Source organism: Scomber scombrus, chromosome 7 (assembly GCF_963691925.1).
Source record: "Scomber scombrus chromosome 7, fScoSco1.1, whole genome shotgun sequence".
Lineage (NCBI taxonomy): Eukaryota > Metazoa > Chordata > Actinopteri > Scombriformes > Scombridae > Scomber > Scomber scombrus.
The window spans coordinates 16,042,025-16,056,318 of NC_084976.1; the positions used below are offsets into that span (position 1 = coordinate 16,042,025).

At 40.4% G+C, this 14,294-nt stretch overlaps 1 protein-coding gene across 1 annotated transcript in view; it reads right to left on the reverse strand.

Annotated features, from left to right (window-relative positions):
* Positions 1-639, reverse strand: part of zgc:158766 (uncharacterized protein LOC100009641 homolog) — a 22,368-nt gene extending 21,729 nt beyond the window's left edge. The window contains exon 1 of the mRNA XM_062422535.1: positions 414-639. Within this exon, the coding sequence (XP_062278519.1) occupies positions 414-482 (69 nt within the window). The 5' untranslated portion in view covers positions 483-639. The remainder of the gene's footprint in view (positions 1-413) is intronic.
* Positions 640-14,294: the final 13,655 nt, after the last annotated feature.

Here is a 14,294-nt window from a genome sequence, read left to right on the forward strand (position 1 = left end):
GCTGAAAATATTTACACATTGTGACATTTCTGTTCTCCGAGTGAATAAAAAGTCAAACAACAAATGTTGGGAACTGAATAATACAATGTTAGATCAACAGACACACTGAACTCCTTCATTTTTTTGCATATACAAAAAGCAACCGACTTTGTTTTGTTTTGGCGACAGAAAAAGACGTCAAAATATCAGCTGTCTTTAAGCGGTGACACTGAAAATATACATCTCCTGTGAATATGCACAATACCGAACGACTCCTAAAAACAGTTATTGAAGGTTCCTCAGAAACACCCAATACAGAAGAAAAAGGAAAAAGGTTTCAGTTAAAACAAACAAGAAATGTAAGACAGCAATTCTCAAAGAGTCACATTCAAACTATAATGGAGGCAAGTTCAAAGCATATTTCAAGCTTGTACCTTAATACTCAGGTAGTTGTCACAACTCCGGGACTTGGCTCTGGAGTGCATTTTGCCCAGTGACAACATTTAGGCACCCGACAAAATCCTGATCTTCAAGGAATAAATGTGTCATCAACTCCAAGTGTTAGAATCCACTGTGTAATCCACTCTGTAAGTGCTGTAAGTCATCGCTGTGATATCAACAGGTCCGCTGCCATATCTCTCCCACTCTCCAGCTCTGTGTGCTGTGGTGTAGGCAGCTGGAGCAGACTGAACTCCTGCTGGAGCGTGAGAGAGGCAGTGCGCTGGCTTCCCCGTCACTCACCCTCCCTCCACCCGCCGCTCCCTCCAACATTAACCTCCCCCGCCCTGCCGCTCTGCTACTGAAGCCTCTTCCAGCTGGATAAATGCATACTGCTGCAACTTCAGGCTCATCATTCAGAGAAAAAAGAGAAAAAAAACACAACACACTACCTGAACTGCACACCCCCCTCCTCAACCACCCTGGAGCCTAAACACCCAGCAGAGGTCGGCATCTGACTAACTCCTCTCTGCCCCCCCTGACCCCTTGCACCCCTACCTCCACCAGCAGCTCCCCTCCCTCCACCGCTCCTGCCACAATGGTCTCTCTTTGTCCTGACAATACAAATGGACTAGGGTTTCAGCTTATTCTGCTGCTTTTCAAAAGGAAAAAGAAAGGAAGACATCAGCATAGGATTGGTGGCTCAGGTCACCCACTACAATGGTGCTCCCCTTAAATATTGTCCGGGGAATACCCAATCCTTTACCCGGCCCTTACAAACCACTGACATATGTGGGACATCCTCCTGTTACAGAAGATAGATGAGACGTCTTTAAAACAGATTGTCTCAACAACAAAAAATCATTATAAAAGACATTAAAAAAATGAACCTATAAGTTATCATTTCTTGACAATGACAGCTGTAAACTTGACTAAAAAGACACAGGAGAGGTGAGCATGTTTTTGACCCCTGGAATGCAGCAAAGTGACAGTTCGTTAGTGATCAACAGGAGCTCCTTCCCATATCTACAATTGAATCCTGAACCTAAACACAGGAAGTCCTTGTTCGGGAAAATATGCTCTGTGAGAATGCACACATTGTGTGAAAATGTGAAGATCATATTAAGCCAGGCTGTGTAAACAGAGAAGGTAGTGAGGATAGGTAATTAGGTTGGTTTATATTTAGAGAGAGGCACTAGATTCTTGCTAGACGTCATTAGAGCCAGACATCACAATGACACGGCCGAGACAAGAAGACACACTGTCACTGTCTGCAGTCACACACAGCACACGTGGGATCACACAAACACACTGTAGTTACTGTCATGTCTACTTAAGGAAGAAGAAACATTCAGACTTGAATGTAATGCACGTGTGGGAAGTGCTCGGCACGACAGAAGCATCCATATAAACTGAGTAGTGGCAATATAAATAACTAGCAGAATATATTGTTATATATACAGTAGATCTACATTTAGACTTATGTATATATCTGCTGTATAATCTGCTACATAAACAGAGGCAGATATACCTCGCATACACCCTATGCAAATATACACTCCTCCTTCTCCAGCTCATACACTGTTTGTGCCACGACTGACCCTGTAATTTCTGCTGCCTTTTTCTACAGGGCTAGCTTCACTGTCAGTTAGGGCAGATTTTCTTCTTTCATGTCTCCTCCATTTTTCCCCCTCTTTTTCCTTCTTTTTAATTATTACTTATCTAATTAGGTTGAAATAACTACATATGAGCAACAAAAATGGTTCAATCTGAAGTCAACAAAAGGTACTGGGTCAGACCTGAAGGATCACAATGCACAAGCGACAGGCAGCTGAGCCAGAAAGATGCTCTCTGAAGTAGATTTTAGTCGGCTGAGGAAGTGAGGCTGCAGCCCTGTCTGTCATGGCCACATCGTTATGTTGTTAAGATTTAGAAGTAAATGTGATTGTCAATCTTAAAATTAAAACTGTATAAACTGTGTGTGGTTTTTAGAGATGACATTAGCAAACAATGTTTTGATTTGTGAAGCAAAGTATCTTTATTCTTAACATAAGATATTATCTTATCACGTTCACTAAAAAGTTGGTTACTTGATTGTGCAGTTGTTGTTTTTTCAATACTGTATAATTTAATTTCTAGCACGAGAAAAAGAACATGATCAAATCAGCTGTTTATAATGTGAAGGGACTATATTTGGACTATATTTGAACTTATACAAAAACAGTAGAAAAGGCCGACAACAAAACATTCAGATGTTTATGATATTACCATCTAAATGTGTGAGTGTTATTATACTGTACAAAAAAAAAAGAATAATCGAACAGGTCTGAGTTTCATCCATCTTATCTATAATATTATCATCCTGTTGTGCCATTATAATTTTGGTCTGTTCTGCAGAGACAGTATCTATTGCACATCTGTCCGTCTAGAAGAGGGATCCCTCCTTTTCTCCTGAGCGTTTTTTAGGGAGTTTTTCCTTATCCGAATTTAGGGTCTAAGAATAGACAGTATCACATGTTGTACAGATTGTAAAGCCCCTTGAGGCAAATTTCGGATTTGTGATACTGGGCTATATAAATAAAATTGACTTGACTACATGTTTCTTTTCCAAGTGATTTAAAGCTGCAGTGTGTGGTCAGACTTCTGCCTGTTGACATGTCTAAATAGTGTTTCTTTTTTTCCCCAGTTACCACAGAATTACTATTCAGCGCAGCATTTAAGTATTATGTCTGCTGTGCTGTACCTCACATATTGTATTGTCATCCCTCCCTTCTATTATCCCTAATTTTAACTGGTTACAGACTAGTAATTCCCACAATAACAACCTGAACACACAATATATAATGGTACACTGTTTGTGTGGTATATAGAGGGATAAAACATTGTTGATACTGGAAACAGCATCTTACACACTGCCTGTAATTTTCTTGACTTAAAGCAATTGAAGGATGTAAAGTACATATAAAAATAAATAAATATAATCACAGTCTTTATTTTCTTAACACCGGTTCATGATTGAGAAATGTAATGTATAGTGGTCAGGCAATTAAAACGAGATTTGAGAGTCTTCAAAATCTGATTTCCCTCAGTAGGGATTTTTGGTCATATCGAAAACTTCCCTCCATTACATTTTTCCCTTCTTTATATGTTACGTTTGGGAATGTGAACATACATGGTTCCTCTGTGGCCACTAGAGGAGGCTTTTTTGAGTTAGGTCAGGAGCAAGCCCTGTTGCTGTGGGATTAATAGTAAACAACAGTCTCTCCTAAAGCCAAAACTTAAATTTAAATTCACTGTGATTTATTCCTCAGTTCCTGTAACAAAGAAAATCAATCTGTAGGCTTGTGTCCTTATCTATTGTAGGTTTTGATTCAAATCGAGAACATCAGCTCTGATATGTTTGTACAACTACAAAAATTAAACTTTTCCTGTTGTTTTTCCACGAGGAACCATAAGGTTTAAAATAGCCTCATTTACGCAGGCTTCTGGTAAACTATACAGTATTTATGTGATCTGAAAAAGAAGATAAAGCAGTCCCAGGGGTGGCAAACCATCTGATAAATGTACCAAGGGAACAAATTAGTCAGATGACATGAGAGCTGCAGCTTCATCATTTTTCATCATCATATCTTACCAGAACTCAACAGATAAAAATATAAATACGACAGATTTAGGGGGGAGGATGGACGTGGCAGTTGTTTGGATTAAGATTGATAGATTTGTGCTGTTCGTTTCATATGCACACACACACACACACACACACACACACACACACACACACACACACACACACACACACACACACACACACACACACACACACACACACACACACACACACACACACACACACACACACACACACACACACACACACACACACACACACACACACACACACACACCAAACTGTGGAATGTGACACCATAGTCCTACCTCACTTCGTACCAACCTCATAGTGCCACACAGGCCACCCAACAACAGTTGTCATGAAAACTTTAAACTTCACCCCATTTCTTCTTCTCAGAAGCCTAAACTGAGCTCACAGCAGCTTAAACTCTAAGCAGTCAGTTCAAACGCCAGCATAATATCAATAATGATAATAATCGCAACATCCTCAAGTCATATCAAGTTACATGCATCTTCACAACGATATATTGTCTGTTTTATCCACTTTACAACAGCTGAGGAAATCCATACCAACACTCTGTCTCGATATTTGATACAGCCTGAGATAATGTTGCTGCTCACAACAGTCTGTCTGACAACTTTAAGTAGATGGTTCAATTAAAATTCAATTAAAGTCAATAATTCCCATATTTCACTCTCTTAAAGAAATCAGTCATAGGAGCTGTGATCACATACAAACAAAAATGAAAAGGGCTGCATTAATCAGTGTAAGATATGTGATACTTACAGGTAGGTTTTGGACAGAGAAGCATCATTAATACAGAGGACAAAGTAAACGAGTCACACCCCCCCACCCCCTGTCCGCCTCACACAGCCTTGAGAACTCGCATCACATCACCATCCAGGCTCCAGCTACTGCCCCCTCTGCCCCTTTCCAACTTGCAGCTGCTGGCGAGTAAAAACATTTACTTGGTGACTCTAACTGAACTGTTGCTGCATATTTCAGGCTCCAGGATTCAGATTGATTACCTCGTTACACAAATGCACACAGCTACACAAACACAGACACCCACGTAGCACCCCGGCTCCCAGCCTCCCACTGAAAATGCGAGAGCACCCTCACATTCAGACACACATGTGAATGCATACACTGCATTAATGTATCTAAAATGAAATGTGTCTCAAACCAAATCTAGGGTGCAGTTGCCTTTGTTTTTGATGTCTTTGTTAGGAGACGAGTTTTACTCCCACCTCCGTGGCAGCGTGGTGCAGCTGTCCCACGACCGTATTCGTATTCTTTACTGCGGGGAAGCACAGGAAGAGTATGCCACCTGTCATAGCCCCTTAATGTACCTTGGCCCCCCGCTGTGTGGATGTCTCACTCCAACACAAAAGCCAGTGTTTTCTCTGAGCACGCGAACACAGGTGGCTGGAGGAGGCAAGGTCGAGTTACAGCAGAAACTCCCACAGTTCAAATCAAGGAGTCAAGGAGAGCACACACTCAGTCTGACCAAGTATACATGTACCACAGTATGTACTGTGGACATGTATGATTTATACAGTGGAGTACGACTTACTAGAGTCTAACACATATACCGAGAATACAGCATATTGTAGTCATGTTTTAAGAAGTAATCCCTGTTCTAACACTACAGTATTTAAACTTGTGAGAGAGATTTCCTCTCCTTTTACATCTAATCTGATCAAATATGTGCTGTAGGGTAGCATAAGGAATCTTTCCAGTTTAAAACACACAATGATGGTTTTACTTTGCACAGACTTGTCTGGGTAGCCATGCATCAATAAATCTGCAAGACAAGAATTTAAGACTTACACCAGCTACATACAGTAGACTGATTTACTGTACCTCACGAGTTGAAAGCACGAGTCGACTGTAGACTATGGATACATATTATTGGATGTAAATCATATTAGCTGAGGCAGTTTGTTTTAACAGTTACTTTTGGACAATACAAACAGTAATTAAATCTTTATTTGTCATAGACCTGTTATAAAATTGAGATAAATAAATCAGGATCAGTGATACCGTGCTCTTGAGTGGTTGACCATAGCTCACATCTCCTGTTTACCAGAATGAAAATCCACTTAAAAACATGAACAATTCAAAAAGTATACTCTGCCATGCTCTACATGAAATACTGTATTGTGACAATAATAATTAACTTTGTTTTGCTGCAATTAACAATGGCTTCAGTTCAGTTTTTCCCCTAAAGAAAGCACATGCTGGTTTAACTGTGAAAACAAATAACATCTCTCCGAGGAAAGAACAATGCCTCAGAGATTTGACAACAGCCCACAAATCCCGAAGACTCATGAGGGCAACTTCCCAATACTGAATCCAAATTAATCCAGCTAAAGCTGACCAATTGTTCTGAAAATCAGCACTCACCTCACTCTGTTCCTCTCCTACTTTGAAGTCCCCAACAGCACATGGAGGAATCTGTGGCTCTCTGAGCTCTGTAGTGCTGACAGCTGTCTAACCAGGAAAGAGAACCAGCCCCCAAGTTCTGGAGGAACCTGACATGTTGCATCAAACGCACTGCTTTGTTGACTGAGAAGAATCACAATATTAAGGCTAGCCAGGCAGAAAGTTTCCCAGCCCCCCCCCCCCCCCCCCCCCCCCCCCAGGCATCCCAATTCCTCGGCGGGGCGTGACCCAGCCATTTTATCTGCACCCATCTCCTCCTGTGTGTACACTGTGAGGGGAACCGAGAGCAGCGCAGCTCAACTGGCCTGCCATGTCAACAAAGTCTAGACAACTGCCTTTTACCTGTGCATTCTGTTCCATGACTACATATTTTTGTCTTTTATCAGAGTAAACATTTTGATTAAGGTTTGTATTACATTTTTGCAAATCAGCTCCATAATTTACACATGCTCTGCTAATTTAAAACTCTGACTATAATATTTAAACCATGTGAAGTTTATTTTGTCTTTAATTCTTAAGAATAAAGGCTTAATGACAAATGTCTCAATAAAGTGATCAACAGCTCAGATCTACAGAGACAATGCAGAGCATGTCACAGTGCAAACTGCCTCGAGTACTTCTGATGGCACCAGATATCAGCCTGCATTGTTATATGGATTACTTGAGCCACTCAGCAAACACCTCCAGGTGTGCATTCCACACCAGGAAGGGGAAAGGTGCAAGGCGCTTCTCTGAATCAATAAAAAAAAGCTGAATTTTCTCTCTCTCTATAACTCTGCATGCCCGGGCAGACGGCAAGACTGGTGGAATTGGGTGCGAAACCTGTAACCTCGCGAAACCTGTAACTCACACCAATCTGTGCACCTTGACAGAGGCAGAGTACGGTGCACGAGCAACTCATTTATATGGCCCAAGATGAAGGGAAGTGAGATGAGTGGCTAATCTTTGGTTTGAACTGTACACCTGGTCTCCACAGGGTCTTTAATCTTTTAGAGGAAGAAGCAGAAATTAGAGACCCCTCTCCCACATCCCTCATATTGGACTGAACTACAGAGGGTGAGTAAACATTCACTGCAAATGAATCACTGCAGGTCAAAGCCGAGGCATTGTGATGCAGGTCAAGTGTTTGGAAAGATTAACGCTTAGAACGTGTGAAAAGAAATATGTGTGCCTGTCTGACATCATAAAGACTAAATAATGAATACAGATAAATACATCCGTTTACTTATCTCACATCCATTAAAGTTGCCTCATCGTAACAACTAATGCTTAGACAATTTGCCAGTTAATAATCTAGTTGAACAGCATTTAAAAGCTTTTTACTATTTCATAATACCAAACACGTGGTGATAACAGCTTCTAAAATCTGAGATTTGGTTACTTTTCTTTGCTTCATATCACTCTATGTTTGGGTTTTCAGTTGATCTAAATAAGTGAACAGTTTCAGTACCAGTTTAGTTGTGGAAATATTTCAACAACATACAGATGAGAGATTTTTTTTCAATTAAAAAACTACAACTGAATCTACAATGAATATAACTCTATCTAGATTACATACAGACAAATGGATGAAGGCCAACAATGTCAGGTTTTCCAAAACTGTCCACAGTGAATGTGCAGCTTGTTAATTGTTTTCTGGCAGGAAAAACCAGCCAACATCCTCATTTCCAGTAAACCTAAGGACATAAGATACAATGATAACCATCACAAGACTCATTATAGAACATACTCTACGTCTGTGCACCTGATAATTTGCACAAATAAATGCACATCTGAAGACAGACGCAGAAGGAGGAAGGGGGTGAGAGAGACAGAGAGAGAGACAGAAGGGGGGAGAGAACGATAGGGAGGGCGAGGTGTTTCCTGTTTCCATTGCTCTAATTATACCGCTCTCATGGGGCTAGAGCCCATCAGTACGAGGAATTTTGACATTGAGGAAGTCCTCAATGACAAAATGCTGAGTTCTCTACTTCCCTATATGTTTTAGATGAGTTACTAAACTAAAGACCATAACTTCACAGGAAAAGCAAGAATTTACATAATGAATGAAATCCATACTGAGCTCTACATGCATGAAGGGTGATATTAATGTGTTCAAGAGAATAATGCAATTTTACTGCCTCAACAGTTCTGCGGGTAGCCAACAAACAAAGATTAGACAAAACAATACAAATACATTTCCATGATTGTCAAAGTGATGGCAACTGCCAATATATGTTAGTCCTTTCTGTTATTGAGAGCGCCGGTTTTTATATAAACTAAACCCTCACTCCATCTGTTTGTAAGTTGTTGTCAGTTGCTGTAATGATTCCTTCCTGTTTAAAGATGCAGGAGAGATAATGTAAATCCCTGAAATTATGCGGCTTTTGAGAGATCTGGGGCAAAGCTTTTATAGCCTCTAAAGAAACTAACACACTAACGTTTTATCTGACAGACAAAACAAAAAACAAATGTTACTAGTCTTCTATTGGGTACGCAACAGAACGAGCACACTGCCCTCCTCCGGTGGGTAACACAAAGAAAGATATAAAAACTTTCCCCCAGAATACAGCAGAACTAATTCATGCACCCAACAATGACTGTAAACGCCTTCTTTTTTTACTGTTTATCAATGGGAGAAGGTAAAACTATACATTTTACATACAACAAAAGAGTGAGCTCCCATAAACTTCCCGACCCTGGAAACACAGCCAAAGTGAAAAATATTAATAATCCGTCTGACATCCCTGGTTTGTCATTGGCCTTTGGTACAGCTATTAGTATGCAGAAGAGGAGAGGCAAGCTGAGAGGAGAGGTGGGGGGTTGCAAGACAGAAAGAGACTGCGAGAGAAGCCTGAAAGGGGGAAAAGAGCCATCGAAGCAGCCTTCATCCAGCAGCTCTCATTGCCTGGCAACCTCACCACCAGACAGAGAATGTGTACAGTGGTCTGGAGGCTGCCCCTGCTTATTCTTACCAATTGAGATAATTGCTTACAAATACTGAAAACCTATTGTGAGAAATGGAATAAACTGGACTGTTTTCATTTGCAAAAATAGCAATATAGAGAGTCTCTAGTATAGAGAGGTTTTAAACAGTAGTAAATGGACACGGAGAAGTTGTCAGAGCTTTTTTTCTTGAATTGTCAAGTGTTGTCATAAACAGCATTGGTGGTTTTCACACCAATCCCTGAAAGCCAGTGTCCGCCTCTAAGTAAAAAGCCTTTTAACTACTGCCAATGCATTCTTATTGATTGCTACACATGCACAAACATGTTTGCTTGATAATTAACATCTTGTTTGGTCAATGACATTCCGCACACATTCTGACACCATCAGATTAGGTACACTGATATTGTTGCACAACTAATTAAATGATGTCACAAATGAGCAGCAAATTATATATGCAGTATGCAGCATACATCTGGGAATCTTAAGGCAGGGTAAGTTTGAGCTCTGTCTTCTTCTGTCACTCTCCCTGCCTCACATTCACCAAGTTGGTCTGCCTGTATTTTCCCAACAATATGGTTTTCAGCGCAGCAGAGAAAACCTTGGCTCCATGTATTGAACCTGACATGAATTAGAGCAGAGAGAACAGTCTTCCTCTTTTGTGTCAGACCTGAGAGTCAGAATTAGTGAACCATTTTCCCTCCAGATTCAACTCTGCTCAGTTTAGGGCTTAATCAAGTGGAAATTGGGAAAAGGGGGTAGTGGGGGTGGTCAGGGTTGGGGTGCAGGGTAGAATGGAGCAATTGTTCAGATAAAGGCCTCATGTTGAGTCCACTTTGATGTTTCTCTGGGGGGATATGCTTGGGATTTTACAGTAGCATTTTACTTTTTTTGCTCACCGCTGACAAAAAGTACAGATTGCAGAGATGATGCAAAGCCAGTGCTATTTTTACCTACATGTTTCCAGAAGTTTTTCTGCTCCACATTTAAATGGAACAACATGCAAACACCTGAGGGCCAATCTCACATTTAACATTTCTCAAACATGCTGTGTGCTTCCCTCACACGGACACCCAACTACATCAACATGCAAGTGAGATTCCCCCTCCGTTTGCCCCACTCTTATACAAGTAGACAGGCTCCCACTGGTCTATTATGTTGCAAAGCCTTTCTCATGCATGTCTTGAATGAAAGCTAGCGTATCGATGGTCTGAGGATAATCAGGTTTTCCTGAGACAGGCTTAGCTGCACTAAATAAGCCGCACAGAAAAAAAGTGTGGCTCGAACAAAACTGTTGTATATTAGGAGGAAAACATGCTCAAAAATTAAAAATAGTGCTGAGGAATGCAAAAAGTAAGAATATTTATTCTGTTTAATGTTGAAAACGCGAAAGGGACAGCAAAGTTGAGAGAGCTCAGGAACTTCTTTAACACTTTGCGAGGTTGCAGTTGCAGTTAGACACCATGTCTTTCCTACCTCTCTGTTTGGTACTTCAGCAGGTGCACTTGGCACATTTCAATGATGCTGCAGCGTCCTGACTCCTGAAACCGTCCCGTTTGCGCCGGTTGTCAGCAAAAAAAGATCCTACTTGTTGCAGAAACATTGAAGCCTCCATGAAGAAACTTCCTCAGCGAAATCGTGCAACTTAAAGCAACAATGTACCAAAACCCTGAACCGCTGAAACTGCTCTACAGTCACCGTGTACAGTCCTACTTATTATAGCACTTTGGGTGGAAGTTGGTAGTTGTCAGTGTTTAGTGCAGGTTCTCCAGGGCGCACAAAGTGGATATTTGCATTGGGCCGACCCCTCCCCTCGCCTTTCATAGCTGCCATTGTTTGTCTCAGTCGGGGCTCGGATTCAGTCCTTCCCTAAATCCCTGACGACCGGAGCAGGGAATGCTGCTTTCTCTGAGCCGCTGGCAATTAACAAAAGCGCGTTGATATGAAGCGCCACAAAGAAACTGTTATGCTAACACTGTTAAAAAAATATTACATTAAATAAACTGGGTAGCAGGATAATATGGGAGAAATCCTCCTTATTTGATTTAAATGACAGGTAGACTGTTGCACCTACACAGTCACGTGATGCAGGCATTTTCAGCAAGGTGACAGGTTCAACTTGACCTCCTTTGCTGATTTAGCTGCATAATACTTGCAATCTCACCACAAGTGCAATTTTGTAGCAGCTTTTGGGCCTTCTCTCCTTTTTCCACTTGTGGATGAAGATCATGTGATATGATTGAACAGCTACTAAAGGGAACAGAAGCTTGTTTTGTTAAAAGTAACAATGAACCTCAACCTTTTAGGCCAACCGCGATGATGACGAAGTCCGTAAAATATGAACATTTACAGTACAGTTCAGAAATCTCCATAATAGCAACTAAATGGACCTCTGCATCATATTTTGTCAGTTAAAGACTGGATTCAGTGTTTGTCTGGTGCTGCATTTAAAAACTGGTCAGTAGCCTAAGTATAAAAGTGACAGCAGTTCTGTATTTTATTTACCTCGATATAAAAAAGTTACCCATTTTACAGTGATGTGTTATTTACACTGACCATGATTTTACCTGATTATGGAGATCACCAGAGTTGGAGACTGACCAGTGATACTACTAAACTTTATAGCGTTTCAAGAAACATTGTGGGACAAATCTCCCATACAAGTATACAAGTGTCCCATCTTTCTTTTATATATCTTATCTACAGAGCAGCACCACATATTCTGCATTATATCCATATATAATTGTGTGTGTGTGTGTGTGTGTGTGTGTGTGTGTGTGTGTGTGTGTGTGTGTGTGTGTGTGTGTGTGTGTGTGTGTGTGTGTGTGTGTGTGTGTGTGTGTGTGTGTGTGTGTTTGTGAACTCATTAATGCAGGTGCCTCTGTAGGTATTTTCATGTGTATCATTAATGGGTATTTGTTGCCCCCTAGCGGCTGACTCAGATTAATCACGGGTGACCATCAGGTTTGTCCTGATATAATCCAGAGCAAATACATTGAGAATGTAGCTAATCAAAGCACAATATCACATGAAATAAAACAGGCTTTAAGGGGGGGACTGTATTATTACTTCATTTTAAGGTGCCATGCACCAAGGTCTAGGTTTATTATTTGAGTTTTATTGTTTTGTATTTGTTTGAGCTTGGGCATTGCATAATAAATGTGTTTAATCAAATGACCAGAAACTAAATAACATACCTGGGGCCACATGCTATTTGGGCTGATGTTACAGTAGGAAATCAAGAGGCTAATCACTGTGTTCCTGTTTCCTTGACAAGCTACTGAAGGCTTCCCTCCACATGGCCACATTATGAACCATTTTGGGGGGAAAAATTCATTTGTGTGTTAAAGCTCTATTCAGGTCATCCAGTTTTTTGTTTCAACCTTGTACTTACAGGAGATTTTACATATTAGGCCGTGGAGAAGATAGTTCCTACAAAAATAGCCGATGCTGTTTTCTCAGAACATGACAGGGAAGTGCAAACAGAAAGAGATGTGAAACAGTTCTGCTTTCAAAAATAGGGCCTTTCATTTATCAATATCTTTGTAGCTATACAACATCCTATAGATAAAAACACAAAATTAAGATGAGCATGTCTGGTGGATGGTAGCAGTCCCTCCCACAATGCATGTAACAATGGTTTTAGTTATTAGATCTTTTCATTTGTTGATGTAGACCAAAATCAGCTGGTTTTCCCCAAACCATACTTAGCGGCATGCTGATTCTTCATCACCTTGTGATTAAAAAAACAATACCAGCACATGATAATAGACTAGTCATTTTACTTCCTGATCAAATTACTGACAACATATCATTCTCGTTTAATCCATGATCTAAAAATTGTCCCATTTATTTAAAATGATCAGAAAACGTAACCATACACAATTCTTGTTATCTACTCTCGATTCTACAAACCATTTTAGGATTATACTGTGTTTAAAAGACAGGTTCACAGGTTTGTTCTTTCCATAATCATTCTTCTTGTTCATAGTGGTCATTAGAAGATCCATTTATAATGCCTTTACATTGTAACCAATAGGAATGAAAATACACAGTCCCCATTCTGTACAAAAATGTATTCAAAAAGTTGATCTAAAGCTAATATGAAGCTTCAGCTGTCCATTTAGTCTAATCTAGTAGATATCGTTCAATGTCTTTTTTAGTAGCACAGTCCTTCTTTTCGTTACAAAACTTCCAGCCTGAGGAAACACAAAGAGGAAATTTTGACAGACTGTAAATGTAGGCTACCAGATATCCACTTGATATGACTAACTGAGACTATTGAAGCCTCATATAAGATTCAGATTAACTTTTATACACACTTTTGCACAAAATGACTGTGTTTGGATTTAAGCCCCCATCACTTATATTTGAAGAGCATTCGAAGGGGGCAGTCTTACAGGGAGGAAAACCTCTTTTCTTTCCTCTTTATTTGGTCAACTGACTGTTTTAAGGAAGACTTGAAAAATGTGAATTTATATTTTAGTGGTTCAACAACTATCTTCAAGCAGTGGTTTCGTGTTGTTTTCTATTTTTAGCCACACAGAGGCAGCAGACACACCATAATCAAGTGAGTTACAAGCAGAAATTAAAGCTGCAAGCAGCAAAGACCGGTCCCTCGCCCGCCCCCCCTAACCCTAACCCCTAACCCTATATGGCCTGTACATGTCTTCAAACCAGGACTCTTAACAAGCATATAGAATTTGCCACAGAGCCATTTTGCCACGCCCATTTCTGGGACCGATAAGATATCACAATTTTCACCAGGTCTGACACAGGTGCAAATTTTCACGAGTTTTCCTGCATGTTTAAGCTACCATAAATGCATTTGTTTTGGAGGAAAAAAACACAGAGCTTTTCCTACAGATACAAT